We start from the raw sequence: 19,368 nt of genomic DNA on the forward strand, positions 1-19,368 counted from the left end.
AACATTCTCAGCTTTTCTTCTCAGCAGTTTTAGGTGGGGTTTTCTGGAGTGTGATGCTCCACCCTCTGGATTACTGAAGTGAGAGAGGTAATCCTGTAGATGGAATTCCAGGAGGCAGGTTTAGGTTTAGGTGGGTTGCAGGCTCTTTGCTGAATGCCAGTGGTCTGGAGGTTTTAAATCAGCACACCTCCAGTGCCCAGCACTTGCTGGTCCATGCTAGAAGACTGTACCTCAGGGGAAATCCACTTGTGTGGTGGGGAGACAATTTTTAGTCCCCCATGTCACCCACAAACCCCACCTTTCCTGGTTTCAAGTTTAGAGAAACAATCTCTCCCACCAGTACCATTCCGAGTTCCAGGCTAGATATGTCTCTCCCAGCAGGTCCTGCAAGCAGTTGAATTGGAGAGGGAGGGGGAGAGCCAGGTAGGTTTCCATGACCAGTTGTCTCCCATGTAAATCTGTCTCCCCGTTTGATTTTCTCCTGGTCACTTAAGCACACTGTGTTGTGCAGAATGTGTTTACTCGGCTTATATTTTGGGCCAGACTCAGGTTTGCCAAGGATGGGCTTCCTCAGCTGCTGGACCCCGTACCACAGCTGCAAAATGGGTTCCTTCCTTTGTCCTCTGCATGTCCTTTAGAGAGATGGCAGCTTCTTTCTCTGCCCATAGATATCACACAGTGTTTTTTTCAGGCTTATTGGGCTGCGCTCTTGATCTCTAAACACTCTGTATCTAGACACATCTTGTGCTTCCCCAAAATGCAAATTTCTCTAATTCCCTTATCCTTGTACTATGCTCACAGAGGGACCACCCTGGCAGGTGCTTCTGAGCCCCCAGCCGAAGCAGCAGCTATGCTGCTGGGGATTTTTTTTTCCTTTTTTATTATAGCCAACCTCCTCTGTCCCTGGTCTACTTTGAATGTCTAGTTTTAAGTTCTAGTAAAATCTCTCCATACAACCCCCTTGCTTTTTTTTTTGTTCTCTCACCTTGTAAAGAAGCTGCCTGTCTACTTTCTTGGTTTCATGCCTTGGAGCAGCCAGGAACTAGACCTCCTCTATTTTGCCATCTTGAAAAACTCCAGAATAGGGTTTTAATGAGCCAGTTCCACAGAGTTGTGAAAGCCAGAGTCCAGGAGCTCCTGGGCTGGTCTAGTGGATGAGGAAAATGGTAGTCCTAAGCTTCTTGTGTTGTCTAATGTAAGAAAAATGGTATTAATAGCATCATTCTGAATGGTCTCAAGGCCTATGATGGTAAGACAATGATTATACAGGAGATTAAAGTTTTGTAGATTCTTTCCAGGTGCATGCCAGTTTGGGATACCCCTCATTATGTTAGGTATTCTCGAAATGTAGCTACAGTAAAGGGTACAAGAGCATTTACCTGGAATTCTGGGGCTCACCCTTCATTTCTGTTATGAAGTATAGTTAGTGAAGGAACTGTCATATCCAGAATAATAGAATTCAAGACTCCCTCTTCATGCTTGATGGAGCAATGGTAGCCAGGTTTAGGGAAAGGGTTGTATTTATTTACACAATGTAAAAGCTTTTTTCTTTCCTGCCTATCAGTGGACTTTACAAATACTGATCTGTCATATTACCACTCAGTGAAATCGTCCAGCTATTCAAACACATTAGTTCTGTTTTTCCCCCTTGAACACATCATTTTTGGAGCTCTCCGTCATTCTTCTCCAGTCAGTACTGGTCTCCATCTCAACCTGCTGCAATAACTCTTGTCTTTTCAGTACCTTTGATCTTTTCACCTGTATTGTCTACTTTGCTTCCTAGATCCCACATAGTTTCCTCTCTTTGGTTGTTTTGTATTTTCCTCCTCTCTTCCTTTATTTGCTGTAGTGTATCATTTTCCAGTAGCTTCCCAAGAGTATGCATGGAAAAGAAATTTTAGCTGACCCTGCTGTTTGAAAAATCTCTGTTCTATCTTCACACTTAAATAACAGTTTGACTTCATATAGAATTGTTCTTTAGAAATAATTTTTCCTTAGAATTACAGATGTTAGCACCCTCAACCCGTTGTTCCTGAATCTGGAATCTCAGCTTCCAGAAGGAGAAGAAGGGAGAAGGCCTTCTGGGGGCTTGGAAAAATCTGACCACAGACTTTAAATTAATGGTTCAAGTCTTAGGTCTTACTTTGTGTCTTATTCTGCAGTTCCTCTTCATAGAGTACAAATCTAACTACTTCTTATGGGAATCCTTTGCAGACTGCCTGAGAAGAGGGCTCTCAACTGTGTCAGTTAATCATTCCTCTGACAGCTTAACACTTAAGAGAAATTGGTTGAATTGTTCACCTACTGTTTTCTGTTCTCTTTATTCTTATTCTCTGCTTTCTTATTTCTTTACTTTCATTTTTCCTGGGATTTCAGGAGGAAAAGATAATAGATGAATGTTATCATTTCTTCAAGTTAAAAGAGACATTGGGAAACTTGTTGATAATTTGAGCCTAGAAAATAAAAGTTAGAATTTTTTACACCATTGATTTTATTTTATTTTTTTTTTCCTTTTTAAGTGGTATTCTCTCTATGTTGCCCAGGCTGGGCTGGAAACTCCTGGGCTCAAGTGATCCATCATCTTGTCTCAACCTCCGAGTAGCTGGAAATATAGGCAGGTTTCATGGCATCAGCTCTTTGTTTTGTGTTTAACGTGATATTGCTCCTTCATTTTCCCACTGTGTTAGGACAGAATTTTACATTGTCATCTGTTAAGTGCAAGTTATACAAATTTTTGCCTAATATCAATCTTGTAGTATTTAGCAGAAACTGTAAAACTCTTTTAGTATCAACATGTAATTTCTCTTGGCACATACCCCAAAAGTGGGGGCAACAAGTGAAAAAGTAAAATTATATAAAGATTTTCATAGCATTAGTGATTTATAAAACAAAATAAATAGGCCAGATATTTTACAGCAATATTATAGAAAAATAATTAAACAATTTTGGGGTAGGTAATGTAGCTCAGTGGTAGAGCACTTGCCTAGCATGCCCAAGGCCTGGATTTAGTCCCCAGCACTGCAAACAAAAACAAAAACTCAACAATTCTGGCAATATAATAAAGTGTCCAAGTAAATACGTAAATGGGTATTTCTTTATGTTAAGTTAAAAAAAAGGGGGCTGTGGTTGTAGAAGTGGTAGAAGTGGTAGAAGGCTTACCTAGTATATGTGAGGCACTGGGTTTGATCCTCAGCACCACATAAAAATAAATAAATAAAATTAAGATATTGTGTCCAACTAAAACATATATGCTGCAGTCTGGCTGGGCACAATTCAGGAGCCACTTGTCAAAAGAAACGAACTTTATTTTTAGAACCACACACGCCAAACAAAACAGCTCCTCAGGAAAAACCTTCAGAGCCCAACTGCCACCACCGGCTTCCCACAAGCCTCTCAACCTCCCCCACTCCTCCTGCTCTTGAGGCCGATTGGCTGGGTCGCGTGGGCGGAGCCAAAAAAGTCCCCCAATGAGCAGCTCCGTGGTCTGAAAGGGCAGGGAAACAGCCCCAATGAGCATCACCGCAGAGGAGCCAATCAGTTGGCAGCTAGAAGTTGCTGGGGCCGCTGTGAGCCAATCATCGGCTGGCAGCTGGAAGTTTGCTGGCAGCTGGAAGTTTGCTGGGGCCCCTTCGGCTGTGGCGCGCTCGTGTTCTCTCTCTCTCTCTCTCTCTCTCTCTCTCTCTCTCTCTCTCTATATATATATATATATATATATATATATATATAAAATTAAATTAAAAAGAAGAATGCCAAATATATAAAATTCTGATTGGTGCTAGTCAATATCATTGATAAAATTCAGAATTAATTCTAAAGCTGAGTATTTATTTAAGGACTGTTTTGTAAAAAGTTTAGTAAGTAACATACCCTTATTATAAAATTTAAAATAACGCTGATCCCCAGCCCTAGCCACCATAAACCCAGTAGAAAATTGTAAAAAAAAATCGGCCTGGGGTTGTGGCTTAGTGGTAGAACACTTGCCTTACGTGTATGAGGCACTGGGTTAAATTCTCAGCACTACATATAAAATAAATGAATAAGACAAAGGTCCATCAACAACTTAAAAAATTAAAAAAGAAAACTGTAAAAAAATCAAAATCCTCTAAACTCCCCCAAAATTCATTCCTTAAAGGATGTCACTCAACAGTTTACTGTGAATTCTCTTATCACTTAATATATTTTTATACCAGACACCTTACTGACTGTACTACACTTAAAAAAAAAAGAGGAATATCATTGTCTTAATCTTTTTGGGCTCCTGTTATAGATACATAAGGTGTATGGCTTATAAACAACAGAAATTTATTTCTGCCAGTTCTGGGGACTGGGAAGTTTCTGGTGAGGCTTCATTTCTTGGTTCATGGATTGTGCATTCTTGCTCTGTCTTCACATGGTGGACTGGGCAAACAGATTCCTTCCCAACTTAACCAGGGCATGATTTCATTCGTTTGAACTCTGCCCCCTTACCTCCCACAGTCCCATCACTTTGGGAATTAGATGTCAGCATATGAATTTTGAGGACACAGACATTCAGTCCATAGCAATCACTGTATTTCGGTCAATTGTTTGATTAGAAAGAGTGTGATTGTTTCCGGGATGAAGTTATTATAAGCATGAACATTTATTTATTTATTTATTTTGTACCAGGGATTGAACCTAAGGGTGCTAAGCCACATCTCCAGACCTTTTTATTTTTTATTTTGAGATAGGGTCTTGCTAAGTTGCTTAGGGCCTCACTTAAGTTGCTGAGGCTGGCTTTGAATTTGTAATCCTCTTTCCTCAGCCTTCTAAGTTGCTGGGATTACAGGCCTACACCACCAAGCACCACTTGATTGTGTTTTTAAGTCAAACCAGCTGAGACAATTCATAGACTCAGAACAAAGAAAAATGTACCTGGGGGCTGGGGCTGTAGCTCAGTGGCAGAGCGCTTGCCTTGCATGTGAGAGGTACTTGGTTTGATCCTCAGCACCACATAAAAAAAATACACAAATAAAATAAAGGCATGCTGTCCATCTACAATTACCAAAACAAACAAAAAAAAGATATTCTTTGAATAATTTATTTTAATTAGTGCAGGGAAGAATATTAAGGTAATTCTATTGTATGCAGAGGCACTATTTTAAAAATATTTTAATATAGAAATAATTCCTTAGAGTCAACTTGAATTGGAAAGCCACTTCTTAAGGTCCTACATATGTCTTGATAAAACACATCAGACTTGTGGGATATATGATAATTCATTATACTAAACTTTTTTTTTTTTTTCTTGAAGGCTTCCAGACAGGCTGCAGGAATTCCAGGGATTACTCCAACTGAAGAAAAGTGAGTAATTATTTCTTTTGGAATAAATTTATTTTGGAGTAAACTTATTTTTGGAATAAACTTTTTGGAATCAACTTATTTTTGTTATCAAAAGTAAACCAGGGGGCTGGGGTTGTAGCTCAGTGGTAGAGTGTTTGCCTCACACGCGTGAGGCCCTGGGTTTAAACCTCAGCACCACATATAAATAAATAAATAAAATAAAGATATTGTGTCCACCTACAACTAAAAAAATATTAAAAAAAAAAAAAAAAGTAAACCAGGGTCTGAGGTTGAGGCTCAGTGGTAGGACATTTGCCTCTCATGCCTGAGGCCACTAGGTTCAATTCTTAGCACCACATTAAAAAAAAAAAAAAAGATAAATAAAGATATTGTGTTCATCTATAACTAAAAAAATATATAGTAAAAAGTAAACCATATTTTTGGATTATTCATCTTATTCGCTTCCTTTGTTTGCTTTAACTGTGGACATAGAACTAAACTTTGTTAAGAGCTGAAAGGAGGACTTTGTAAATCAGAAACATTAATTGCTTTCACTACTCCTTGCCAGAAAAAGCTGACAATAGGAGGACAAGATAGAAGGAAAGAAGAAAAAAATTGCCATAATTGATCTGATTTCATCAGCCTATTATGATGTCCACTGCTATCTCAGGACGAGGTGCTATAGTAGTTGGATAGTTCTCCAGAATGTGTCACATGTTCGTTGTGTGACATTCTTATTTGCATTGAAGAGTAATTTCCATACAAATCCATGTCTAAATATACCTATAGAAATATAACAAAAGGGCAAATGTAATTGAGTTTTGGATTTTGCAGTAATTTGAATTTCACAAACATAACCTCATCTGTTTATGTAAGTAATTCAGAATCAAGTATGGTTTTTCTGATTTTTTTCCAAGTTAAATTGATGGATGACTTTGTTAAATTTTACTCTTTTATCAGAGATGGTAATCTTCCAGATATAGTGAACAATGGAAGTTTGCACGAGTTCCTGGTTGGTTTGCATGAGAGATATGGGCCTGTGGTTTCTTTCTGGTTTGGCAGGCGTCTTGTGGTTAGTTTGGGCACTGTGGATGTACTGAAGCAGCATATCAACCCCAATAAGACATGTAAGTTAAATGTCTATTAGTTGATCCTTATCTTTTAAGAATAAATGTTTATGAAGAAGTATATGTTATTCTTAGGTAGGATTAGCTAATATTTAGTGAATGTTTTATACTGTGTACTAGTCATTGTGCTGAAATCTTTATTACACACTTAAAACTCAGTATTGTAAAAGTGTATTTTTTCTTTTATTTATAGATTACACAATAAAATGTAAATTATTGTAAGATCTTTTGATGGTTCAGAAAATAATAAAAAGTTTCTGCACAGCAAAGAAAATAATTAACAATGAGAAGAGAAAACCTACAGAATGGGAGAAAATCTTTGCTGGCTACTCTTTTGATTGAGGATTAAAATCCAGAATATGTAAAGAACTCAAAAAGTGTAATATCAAAAAAGCAAACAACCCAATGAATAAATGTATAAATGAACTAAACAGACATTCTTAAAAGAAGAAATACAGATGGCCAATAAATATATGAGAAAATGTTTATCATCATTAGCAATTAGAGAAATGCAAAACTACACTGAGATTTCATCTCACGCCAGTTAGAATGGCACTCATCAAGAGCATGAACAATAAGAAATGCTAGTGAGGATGTGGAGAAAAAGAACTTTTACTTTGTTGGTGGGATTGTAAATTAGCACAACCACTATGAAATCAGTATGGAGGTTCCTCAAAAGACTAGGAATGGAACCACCATATGATTCAGCAATACCACTCCTTGATACTTATCCTAAAAAATTTGAGTCAGCATACTATAGCAACATATACATACAGATGTTTATAGCAGTACAGTTTACCAGCCTAAGGTGTTCATCAGTGGATGAATGAATAAAGAAAATGTGGTGCATCTACATAATAGCATAAAGAAGAATGAGATTATGTCATTTGCTTGAAAATAGATGGAACTTGAGAACATTAAGTGAAATAAGCCAGAATCAGAAAGTCAAGGGTCACATATTTCTCTCATATGTGCAGGCTAGGGAGGACAAAAGAAAAAGAAAGGTTGTGAGGGATCTTATGAAAGTAGAAGGGAGATTAGTGGAGTAGAGGAAAAGGACGGGGGGGGGTGTTAGTGGGGTGGGGGGGGAGGAGGTGAAGGAAAGGGAAAATACCATGGAATGATATTGGCCAAATTATTATGTACATGTACAAATATATAACAGGCCCATGATTGTGTACAATTATAATGTACCAATAAAAATGTGGAAAAAATAATTCCAGATTAAATGCTTTATACTGGAGGGGGGAGTTCCTGGGTGCATCTGGAAGTGTAAAATGTACATAAGCAGCCAGGGTAAATCTAAAAAAGATATTAATAAAGAAAAACTTTGTACCATCAGATAATATAGTATATAGTAAAGCTATATTAATTTAAAGAATCTTGTTCTGTGATAGGATTAGACAGATTGATGGGGTAGAGGAGGTAATTCATAAGCAAATAAGACAAATCAAATACAAAGGATAAAGGTAGCATTTTATAACAAAAAATAACGGGTCATAAATGTTTTTGGGAATCTGATTAGCTAGTTGACTCTTGAACTGTTCACATTTTGGAAAGATTGTTAAAGAAGTGTGAAAAAAATTGTACTCTGCTCTATCATCCCTTGCTTCCCTATTTCTTTATTTTTTTTTTGCTAGACATATTTGTTGGGTTTTTATTTTGAGGTGATTATTTTTATTTAGATATAATCTCTCTGTTTCAGTGGACCCTTTTGAAACCATGCTAAAGTCATTATTGAAATACCAATCTGACAATGGGAGTGGAAGTGAAAACCATCTGAGGAAAAAATTGTATGAAAATAGTGTGACTAAGTCTCTGCAGAGTAATTTTGCTCTCCTCCTGAAGGTAAGGTGCTCTGTAGTTTGGTCTGATGTTCTGCAATGTAGAGAATAGTGTATTTTTAAACTGTTGGTGTGCCCTGACTTTGCCACTCTTCTTTCACCTGTTTTTCTAAGCTGATTTTTATTCTCCTGAAATTTTAAAACAAAACCAACAAAAGAACACATGCCCACAAAAAAAAAACCCACAAAAAAAACATCTGAACATCTAGACTCAGTGTGTAAGTCAGAGTGATGGGAACAGAGAATATATGAAGTTTTATCCATTTTTCCATTGTTTTTAGGCCAGCTTCTAAAGCCAGTGTTTGCTAAAGCATGATCTGAAATCACTTAAAACAATCCCTTAAAAAAAGAAAGAAAGAATTTATGGCATTTGCCAGTAAATGGATAGAAATGGAGAATATATTGATAAATGAAATTAGTCAAACTCAAAGGTCAAATGTTTTCTCTCATATGTGGAAGCTAGAGTAAAATAAAGAAAAGGGGGAGGGAAGTGTAGGATAACATAAAGAACCAATCAAATATAAATTAATAGACAAGTGAAAGGAAGTCTAATAGAGTAGAGGAAGGAGAATGGGAGAGGGGAAGAGAACAGAAGGGAAAGGGGGAGACCATGAACTGAAATAGATTTCCATGTGTGAATGAGTTTATTGGGATGAACCCAACTACTGTGTATAACTATAAAGCTCCAATAAAAATATACGTATTAAAAGACAAAAAAAGTCCCTCAATAAAAACGCAGATTACTGGGTTTCTACTTAAAGATGCTGAATCCCTGAGAGACGGGGCTGACCATTTATAAGAAGTTCCAAAGTCTGAGAACCAGAATAGTAATCCATAGCATTTTACTTTTGTCACTCAAGATCTTTCTGAGCAGTGTGTTATCTGACATTTCTCAGAATTTCCACAGGACTCTTCCAAACCTTAACCCTTATTTTAGTACTGCCAGTCATACCCAACCCCTTGCTTGCCGTAGATTTCTTGCTTTACTGAGGTGAGAGCCCCTAAAATGTGGACTCCTTCAGTGTCCTATTCCCACCAATAGACTTTAGTCATCTCAGTCCTTTTTTTGTTTGTGGTGCTGGGGATTGAACCCAGGACCTTGTGCATGTGAGGCAGGCACTCTACCAATTGAGCTCTACCCCCAGCCTATTTCAGTCCTTTGTTCCATCTGATCTTACACCATAAGAAATCCTCCTCTCCCCCCAGTGCTAGAGATTGAATCCTGAGCCTCACATATGCCAGGCAAGCACTTTACCACTAATCTGTGCCCTCAACTCGCAGAATCCCTTTTCTTTTCCAAAGCTAACCCATCCATCTATGCCTTCTTTAATGAATATAATTTATAAAAGTATTGTTTGGTTACTGTAGTAAACATGGAAAATCTAACATAAAGAAATTACCCATGGGGCTGGGGTTGTGGCTTAGCAGTAGAGCACTCGCCTCGCATGTCCAAGACCCTGTGTTCAATCCTCAGCACCACATAAAAATCAATAAAGGTATTGTGTCCAACTACAACTAAAAAATAAATATTAGAAAAAGAAGTTACCCACAATTTCACTGTATCACAATATATGAATATTAATATTGAGATCATACTGTATACACAATTTTACATATTTTTTACTTCAAAACATACAATAAGCATTTTTTCATTTCATTAACATTTTTCCAAAATAACTTTAAAATTGTTTTTTATTATAGTTATTTTATAAAGTAGGGTAAATTTTAGATGAATCCAAAGGAAAAAATAGCATTTTTAATGCTATTCATCATCCAGTAAGAACCATGTTTAACATTTTTTGAATACTTTATAATGTTCCAGTGTTTTCTATGCTGTTGGGATTTTGATTGGCATTGCATTGAACTTATATAGGACTTTTGGTAGTATCGCCATTTTGATGATGTTAGTTCTGCCTATCCATGAGCAGGGTATATTTTTCCATCTTCTAAGGTCTTCTTCTATGTCTTTCTTTAGGGTTCTGTAATTTTCATTGTATAAATCTTTCACCTCTTTTGTTAGGTTGATTCCCAAGTATTTTATTTTTTGGGGGGATATTGTGAATGGAGTAGTTGTCCTCATTTCCGTTTCGGAGGATTTGTCGCAGATATACAGGAATGCCTTTGATTTATGCGTGTTGATCTTATATCCTGCCACTTTGCTGAATTCATTTATTAGCTCTAATAGCTTCTTTGTAGACCCTTTTGGGTCTGCTAGGTATAGAATCATATCATCTGCAAATAGTGATAATTTAAGTTCTTCTTTTCCTATTTTTATGCCTTTAATTTCTTTCGTCTGCCTTATTGCTCTGGCCAGTGTTTCGAGGACTATGTTGAACAGAAGTGGTGAGAGAGGGCATCCCTGTCTTGTACCAGATCTTAGAGGGAATGCCTTCAATTTTTCTCCATTCAGAATGATGCTGGCCTGTGGCTTATCATAGATTGCTTTTACAATGTTGAGGTATGATCCAGTTATCCCTAATATTTCTAGAGTTTTGAACATAAAGGGATGCTGTACTTTGTCGAAAGCTTTTTCTGCATCTATCGAGATGATCATATGGTTCTTATTTTTAAGTCTATTGATGTGGTGGATAACATTTATTGATTTCCGTATATTGAACCAACCTTGCATACCAGGGATGAATCCTACTTGATCATGGTGTATAATTTTTTTGATATGTATTTGAATCCGATTCGCCAGAATTTTATTGAGGATTTTTGCATCAAGGTTCATTAGAGATATTGGTCTGTAGTTTTCTTTCTTTGAAGTGTCTTTGTCTGGTTTCGGAATCAGGGTGATGTTGGCCTCGTAGAATGAATTTGGAAGTTCTCTCTCTTTTTCTATTTCCTGAAATAGCTTGAAAAGTATTGGTGTTAGTTCCTCTTTAAAGGTTTTGTAAAACTCTGCTGTATACCCATCCGGTCCTGGGCTTTTCTTAGTTGGTAGTCTTTTGATGGTTTCTTCTATTTCCTCTATTGTTATTGGTCTGTTTAGGTTGTCTATATCCTCCTGGCTCAATCTGGGCAGATCATAAGACTCAAGGAATTTATCTATGCCTTCACTATCTTCTATTTTATTGGAGTATAAGGATTCAAAGTAATTTCTGATTATCTTCTGTATTTCTGTAGTGTCTGTTGTGATATTGCCTTTTTCATCCCGTATGCTAGTAATTTGGGTTCTCTCTCTTCTTCTCTTCGTTAGCATGGCTAAGGGTCTGTCAATTTTATTTATTTTTTCAAAGAACCAGCTTTTAGTTTTGTCAATTTTTTCAATTGTTTCTTTTGTTTCAATTTCATTAATTTCAGCTCTGATTTTAATTATTTCTTGCCTTCTACTTCTTTTGCTGTTGTTTTGCTCTTCTTTTTCTAGGATTTTGAGATGAAGTATGAGATCATTTATTTGTTGGTTTTTTCTTTTTTTGAGGAATGAACTCCAAGCAATGAATTTTCCTCTTAGAACTGCTTTCAATGTGTCCCAAAGATTCCGATATGTTGTGTCTGTGTTTTCATTTAACTCTAGGAATTTTTTAATTTCCTCCTTGATGTCTTCTAATACCCATTGATCACTCAGCAACCTATTGTTCATTCTCCAGGTGATGCTTGATTTTTCCTTTCTTCTTTTATCATTGATTTTCAGTTTCATTCCATTATGATCAAACAAGATGCATGGTATTATCTCTACCTCTTTGTATTGTCTAAGAGTTGCCCTGTGACATAGTATATGGTCTATTTTTGAGAAGGTTCCATGTGCTGCTGAGAAAAAAGTGTAGCAACTTGATGTTGGGTGGTACAGTCTATATATGTCAATTAAGTCTAGGTTGTTAATTGTGTTATTGAGTTCTATAGTTTCCTTATTTAACTTTTGTTTGGAAGATCTGTCCAGTGGTGAGAGAGGTGTGTTGAAGTCTCCCATGATTATTGTATGGTGGTCTATTAGACTCTTGAACTTGAGAAGAGTTTGCTTGATGAACACGGCTGCACCATTATTTGGGGCATATATATTTATGATTGTTATGTCTTGTTGGTGTATGGTTCCCTTGAGCAGTATGAAGTGTCCTTCTTTATCCCTTTTGATTAGCTTTGGCTTGAAATCTATTTTATTAGATATGAGTATGGACACTCCTGCTTGTTTCCGTGGTCCATATGAGTGATATGATTTTTCCCAACCTTTCACCTTCAGTCTATGTACATCTTTTCCTATCAAATGCGTCTCCTGTAGACAGCATATTGTTGGGTCTTGTTTTGTGATCCATTCTACTAGCCTGTGTCTCTTAATTGGTGAGTTTAAGCCATTAACATTTAGGGTTATTATTGAGATATGGTTTGTTCTTCTATCCATATTTGTTTATTGATGTTACTAAACCTGATTTGTTATCCTCTTTGACTACTTTCCCCCCTTTACTGTCCAACCTCCCATTGTTGGTTATCAATGTTATTTTCCATTTCCTCTTCCTGTAATGTTTTGCCAAGGATTTTTTGAAGAGATGGTTTTCTAGCTGCGAATTCTTTTAACTTTTGTTTATCATGGAAGGTTTTTATTTCATCTTCTAACCTGAAGCTTAATTTCGCCGGATACACGATTCTTGGTTGGAATCCATTTTCTTTAAGCGTTTGAAATATGTTATTCCAGGATCTTCTAGCTTTTAGAGTCTGTGTTGAGAGATCAGCTGTTATCCTGATTGGTTTACCCCTAAATGTAATCTGCTTCCTTTCCCTTGTAGCTTTTAAAATTCTCTCCTTATTCTGTATATTGGACATCTTCATTATAATGTGTCTAGGTGTGGATCTCTTATGATTTTGCACATTCGGCGTCCTGTAGGCTTCTAGGATTTGGGATTCTGTCTCATTCTTCAAGTCTGGGAAGTTTTCTTGTATTATTTCACTGAATAGATTGCTTAATCCTTTGGTTTGGAGCTCTGTGCCTTCCTGTATCCCAATGACTCTTAAGTTTGGTCTTTTGATATTATCCCATAGCTCTTGAATGTGCTGCTCATGGTTTCTTAGTAGACTTGCTGAGCTATCTATGTTCTTTTCAAGTTGAAATACTCTGTCTTCATTGTCTGATGTTCTATCTTCTAAGTGATCCACTCTGCTGGTAGTATTCTCAATTGAGTTTTTAAGTTGGTTTATTGTTTCCTGCATTTCTAGTATTTCTATTTGTTTGTTTTTTATTACCTCTATCTCCCTGTGAAATTGATCTTATACTTCCTGGATTTGTTTGTCGATGTGATCTTTCATTGTCTGATTTTGCTGTCTCATGTCTTCCTTGAGACTCCAGATCATCTGAAGCATGTATGTCCTGAGCTCTCTATCTGACATTCCATCTGTTGCAGCTATTACCTCTTCTAAAGTTGAGTTGACCTGCATTGCCTGTGGTCCTTTCTTTCCTTGTTGTTTCATACCGCTGGCGTTTCTTTCTGCTTGGTGAAATTGTTGTGTCTTTGATATTTTCCCTCTATTTATTTATATTGCTCTTGTATAGTTGGAAAATCACTCTTGCAGGGCAGGTAGTGGTTGTGATCCTCCTCCAATTAGTGTGAACCATCTACCATGCTGGCAGGCCCTAGGTCTGCTTTGCTGGTCGGTCAAAGGTCCACCTACTCAGCAGGCGCCAGGGGCACCTGTGTCACTCCGTAGGTTGCTGGGCCTAACCTCCCGATGGGTTGCAGGTTCGCCTCGTTTGCAGGCTCTAGGGGAGGGGCCGGTTCCGCCCCTCAGCAGGCTTTGGGCCCGCTCTGCTGTTGTTCACAGTCCCCCGCCTACCTGCAGACACTGGGGGAGGGGACGGGCCTAGCCCTCAGCCGTCCGCCGGACCTGTCCTAGTGGGTCCGGTCCGCGTTCCCTGCAGGCGCGTGTATCTGCTGTCACTTGGCTGGTTGCTGGGCCTGACCCGCCCGCCCGTGGCTTGCAGGTTCGCCTCTCTTGCAGGCACTGGGGGAGGGGCCGGTTCCGCCCCTCAGCAGGCTTTGGGCCCGTTCTGCTGTTGTTCACAGTCCCCCGCCTACCTGCAGACACTGGGGGAGGGGACGGGCCTAGCCCTCAGCCGTCCGCCAGACCTGTCCTAGTGGGTCCGGGCCGCGATCCCCGCAGGCGCGTGTATCTGCTGTCTCTTGGCTGGTTGCTGGGCCTGACCCGCCCGCCCGTGACCCGCCCGCCCGTGGCTTGCAGGTTCGCCTCCTCTCCTTTCTTTGTGGCTCCCTCTTCCCATCTGTTTTCCATCCTCTGCAGGGGTTCTTTTTTTTTTTTTTTTTTTTAGATGTTGATAGACACAATACCTTTATTTATTTTTATGTGGTGCTGAAGATCGACCCCAGTGCCTCACACTTGCTAGGCAAGTGCTCTACCACTGAGTTAACAACCCCAGCCCTCTGCAGAGGTTCTTTTTATGACATAAACTCCTGGTGATTTAATGAAACCTTTGGACTTCACTCAGAATAATTTTTTCTCCCTGCCCTGCTCCCCGTGCTGAGCATGGAACCCAGGGCCTTTTAGTATGCTGGGCAAATGCTCCACAATTGAGTTGCATCCTCAGCCCTGAGAATAACATTTTAAAATAATTAGCTACAAAGGAAACCAATGCAGTCATCAAAGTGTTATTTTTTTAAATACTTGTGATCTTATAATATACATACATCTTTATTAATATATTAAATAACATGTAAGTGTTTCCAAAAACTTCTGTGACTTTAAAGTAGTATGTTCTGAGGGATAAAACCATGAATTTGAGATTTTTATAATAACTATGATACAATGTTTAAGTATTTTGAGATTTGTATTGGTTAAAAAATCAAAGGGTTTATAGTCATAATTGAGGAAAAGATAAATTTTACGTAAGAGACTAGAGAAAAATAAATTTTCCTCTCATCTAAGTTCGTGGACCTGTGGATTCTATGTACAGACCCTTTGGAAGCTGTAGATTCTAGGTCTAGAACCCTTTAGAATAGAAACATTCAAAATACACCTCCTACTATTCCCTTCACAAAAATCTTCAGTTTTCTCTGTGTTCTTGGGAAAAACTCCAGAGTTCTTAATGTAGTTTTGGAGAGTATGTATAGTTTGCATGCCTACCTTTCCAGCCCCGTTTCCTGATCCTCTTTTGTGTGTATACTCTAGCCCTACTTGCCTTTTATTTCTTCAGACATATCTTTTTCTCTTTTTCAGGGCCTCTGTATATGCTGTTTCCATGGCCTGTAATGTCTCCCTAATCATCCACACATCTAGTTAATGCATGTGTATTCTTCAGGTCCTAGTTTATTTATTTACTTATTTTTGGTACTAGGGATTGAACCCAGGGGCACTTTACCACTAAGCTACATCCTGTCCCTTTTTCCATTTTTTATTTTGAGACATTGTCTCAAAATAACAGTAAGTTGCTGAGGCCAGCCTCAAACTTGGGATACTCCTGCCTTAGCCTCCTGAGTCTCGGGGATTACTGTGCCCAGCCAGGTCCTACTTTATTTTTTTTTCTTATTATTATTTTTAATATTTATTTTTTAGCTTTAATGGACACAATATCTTTATTTTATTACTATGTGTTGCTGAGGATTGAACCCAGTGCCTCATACGTGCTAGATGAGCATTCTACTCCTGAGCCACAACCCCAGCCCCCAGGTTCTGCTTTAAATGTCACTTTCCCAAAGAAGCTGTCTCTGATCATCCCACCATCCCTTTTCAGGTGCTATCATGACACACTGCCTTTCTTTCACATCATTTTTCCCAGTTTGTATTGTGTGTGTATGAGAGGTGGGCTCAGAATTTAACCCAGGGCCTTATGCATGTCCAGCAAGTGTTCTACTACTGGGAAACATTCCCAGTCTGATTTGTAATTCTTTTAGTGTATCACTGAAGTTTGTATTTCTTGAAAGCAGGGACTATTCTGATTACTACTATATATTTGACTTTTGGTGTAGAGCAGGCTCTTAGTAAATGTCTATTAAATCACTGACTAAACACTGGTCAGTTTAAAGTTCCTCCGTTCTTTAACTCTTCTTTTAACTTCCATGGGTCTATTCTCTTATTTTCTTCTCTGAAACATTTTTCCAAACCCTCCCTGGCTAACTCTACTCAAACCTCCAGTGTAGTTAAGTATATTCTCCCTGTGTACCCTCTCTAAACTTCCATAACAACCTGGGTATACTAACATAGCAAGAGTAATCAATTTTCTCCTCTTTCTTTCCCATCTTCGATTATTTTCCTTCCATTTTCCTAATATTATACTTGAAACAAAGCTTTTTATTGTTGTATATTTATGTAGCTTTTTGGAAAGATAGCATTATAGTATAGTGAAAGACTGTTAAGCCTGGGCATCAGGTAGCAGAGGCTTTGCGCCTTGCTATTATTTGGTATCTGCATGATCTTTATGCATACTTGACCCTTGTTTTTGTTTCTCCTCTCCAAATTGGGGCTAAGAACATCGACATTACAAATCGTGGTGGGGATTCTATGAGATAATCATGTACAACACCTAACAACAGGTCCTAGGACCTAGTAACCACTCAATACCTTTCCTTGCCTTTTGTGTGACAAGTAGTTTTTCCTGTCGTGTATTTGCTGGCTGCCTCTCCTCCACATTCTTCTGTTCTATGAACATTTCTCCTTGCTTATATTTTTTCTGATCCTCTGAAATGACACCTCTTTATCAAAGTTTCTAACTCAGATAGTGTGTTTTCCTCTTTCAGCAGAATTGTTAGTGTCTCATTTGGAGGGTTATATTGAAGTTTGTGTTCTATAGAGATTGAACCTACATTTACTCAAAAATGTACAAACACACCCAACTCGTTTTCACATTATATAGATTAGTAAATTTTTCAGTATTGGAAAATTTTGAAGAAGCAAAAACAGAGAGACTGGCATAATGACCATTCATGTGCTCATCACCAAACTTTAATAGTTATTAATTTTCATTCAGTGTTACTTTATTTATACCCTTACTTATCCTGTCTTCTTTAGGTTATATTAAATCAAATCTCAGACATAATACCAATGCAGACATGATATTTAAAGGCCTTAGCAATATTTAGCAGGTAGTAGACACATGATGAGTTTCCATTTCTTTTCTTTCTACTCTTCTATAACTTTGTTTATTCCTCCTAAAATTGTTCTGCCTGTACAGTATAAGCAGTTTGGTAGCTTTAAAAATAAAACAAAAAAACTAGTAATTCTTAAAAGGACACCTATATTGACTCTTTATGCTATCAGCTTTCCAATATTACATTTGGTTAATGTTTAATGCCATCTTTTCCCTTATTGGAGTTCTATTCGAAACTCAAACATTTTCCATTTAAGACTTGAGGCTGGCTTTCTGACTGCACTGTAAGTATGAATTAAAATGTTGGTTCCTCTCTGCAGTTTTGCATCTAAGAGCACACGGGACAAGACCTTTAACTATGGCTTACTGCTAATTATTTTGTATCCCTTTGAGTTCGAAATTTGTAACTGGTGGCCAGTATTCTCAGGGCTTTCAAGACACTTATATATCCAGATTTCCAGGCCTCCTTGTTATCATTGCTGTTTTGTATACCGGGGTGTTATATCAGCTGTGCTCACCTGTGGAGTTCTCCCAGTCTCTCAGGCTACCTGCTTTGATTGCCACAACTGTTGCTGTCACTGTTCACTGACCTCCCCAGAAGCAGTTATGGCACTTCTTTCTGAGCATCCACCAATTAGAATCTTCCTTTTTATTCCATCTGAACACATAATAGTTGTCAGTAAGAAATACTTTTGTGTGCAGGTCTCCAGGGAATTTTGTTCACTTTGCTTTGTTTTTCTTTCAGGGATGGAAGCACCTTTTTTTTTTTTCAATAATTATTGTTAAAAGCCTTAATGATTCCGTCTTCTATGCTTCAAAATATATAATTCTTAATTTCTATATCTTTTATGACAGCCTCCATTTTTCAAATTTTCTCTTTTGTTTATATTCTATCCTTTTCTTCTCTCAAGCAAAGACAAATCCAGGTGGAAAATTAGTTCCCAATTTTCACATTTCCTGCCATCATGTTTTCAGGGTTTTGTTCATAGACTGGATCTGTATGTGAGAAATCTGTCTGATAGGTTTATGTTGTCAACTCTATTGCACAGCCAGGTACTACGTTAGGAATTAGTCAGAAATAGCAATTAAATAATTAATCAGCAAAAACGTAGTAAGAAGTGCTGCTGTCAGAGCATCTTTCTTCTCCCCACCAATGATTTCTTTCTTTCTTTTTGTACCAGGGATTGAACCCAGTGGTGCTTAACCACTGAGCCACATCTCTAGCCCTTTTTTATATTCTATTTAGAGACAGTAGCTCACTGAATTGCTTTAGGACCTCACTAAGTTGCTGAGACTGACTTTGGACTCATATTTCTCCTGCCTCAGCCTCCTTAGTTGCTGGAATTATAGGCGTTCGTCACAGCATCCAGCTCACCAATGGTTTCTTTTCTTTTTTAAAAATTCTTAGTCATTGATGGACCTTTATTTTATTTATTTGTTTATATGTGGTACTGAGAATTGAACCACTGCCTCACACATGCTAGGCAAGCACTCTACCACTGAGCCACAACCCCAGCCCACCAATGGTTTCTTTAAGACCAGGTAGAACAGCCCATTTACCAGAATTATTACCTTAAAATAAGTTGTTATGTTTTATATTGCCACAGTAAACCTTTTTGGCTTTCTCCTTTTTTTGTTTAGATGTGAATTCTGCATTTAGACTAAATCCTCTAATGATTAATCCACTCATCTCTGTCCTGTGAATTCTGATTCCTTCCTGTCCTGCCCATCTTTGCTTCAAGGCTGTGTATAAACCTCCACTTTAATTTTGTGAGTGTAATTTCTCTTTCTGTGCTTTCATCCTATATATTCCTGTGATTTCTGGGCCATATTCTGATTAAACAAGTATTTCTGGAGTTTAGAATTTATAGCTATTATCTAGAATATGCTTAATTGATAGCTTAGTAATATTAATAGACAAAATTCTTGAATTAATTGATTTAATAGCTTGCATTAACTCATTTAATCCTCACAAGAACTTTATAGGTAGGTATTGTTGTTTCCCTCTTTTTACAGATGAAGAAAATGAAGCACAGAATATTTAAGTAGCTTGTCCAAGGTCGTATAGCTA

General features: G+C 37.8%; 1 protein-coding gene across 1 annotated transcript in view; it reads left to right on the top strand.

Moving 5' to 3' along the window:
- The window catches only part of Cyp20a1 (cytochrome P450 family 20 subfamily A member 1), a 67,732-nt gene that overhangs the window by 17,182 nt on the left and 31,182 nt on the right, over positions 1 to 19,368 (top strand). Inside the window, exons 2-4 of the mRNA XM_077799268.1 lie at positions 5,273 to 5,322; positions 6,262 to 6,428; positions 8,134 to 8,276. Of these exons, the coding sequence (XP_077655394.1) occupies positions 5,273 to 5,322; positions 6,262 to 6,428; positions 8,134 to 8,276 (360 nt within the window). The remainder of the gene's footprint in view (positions 1 to 5,272; positions 5,323 to 6,261; positions 6,429 to 8,133; positions 8,277 to 19,368) is intronic.

This window comes from Urocitellus parryii, chromosome 1, assembly GCF_045843805.1.
Source record: "Urocitellus parryii isolate mUroPar1 chromosome 1, mUroPar1.hap1, whole genome shotgun sequence".
Classification (NCBI taxonomy): Eukaryota; Metazoa; Chordata; class Mammalia; order Rodentia; family Sciuridae; genus Urocitellus; species Urocitellus parryii.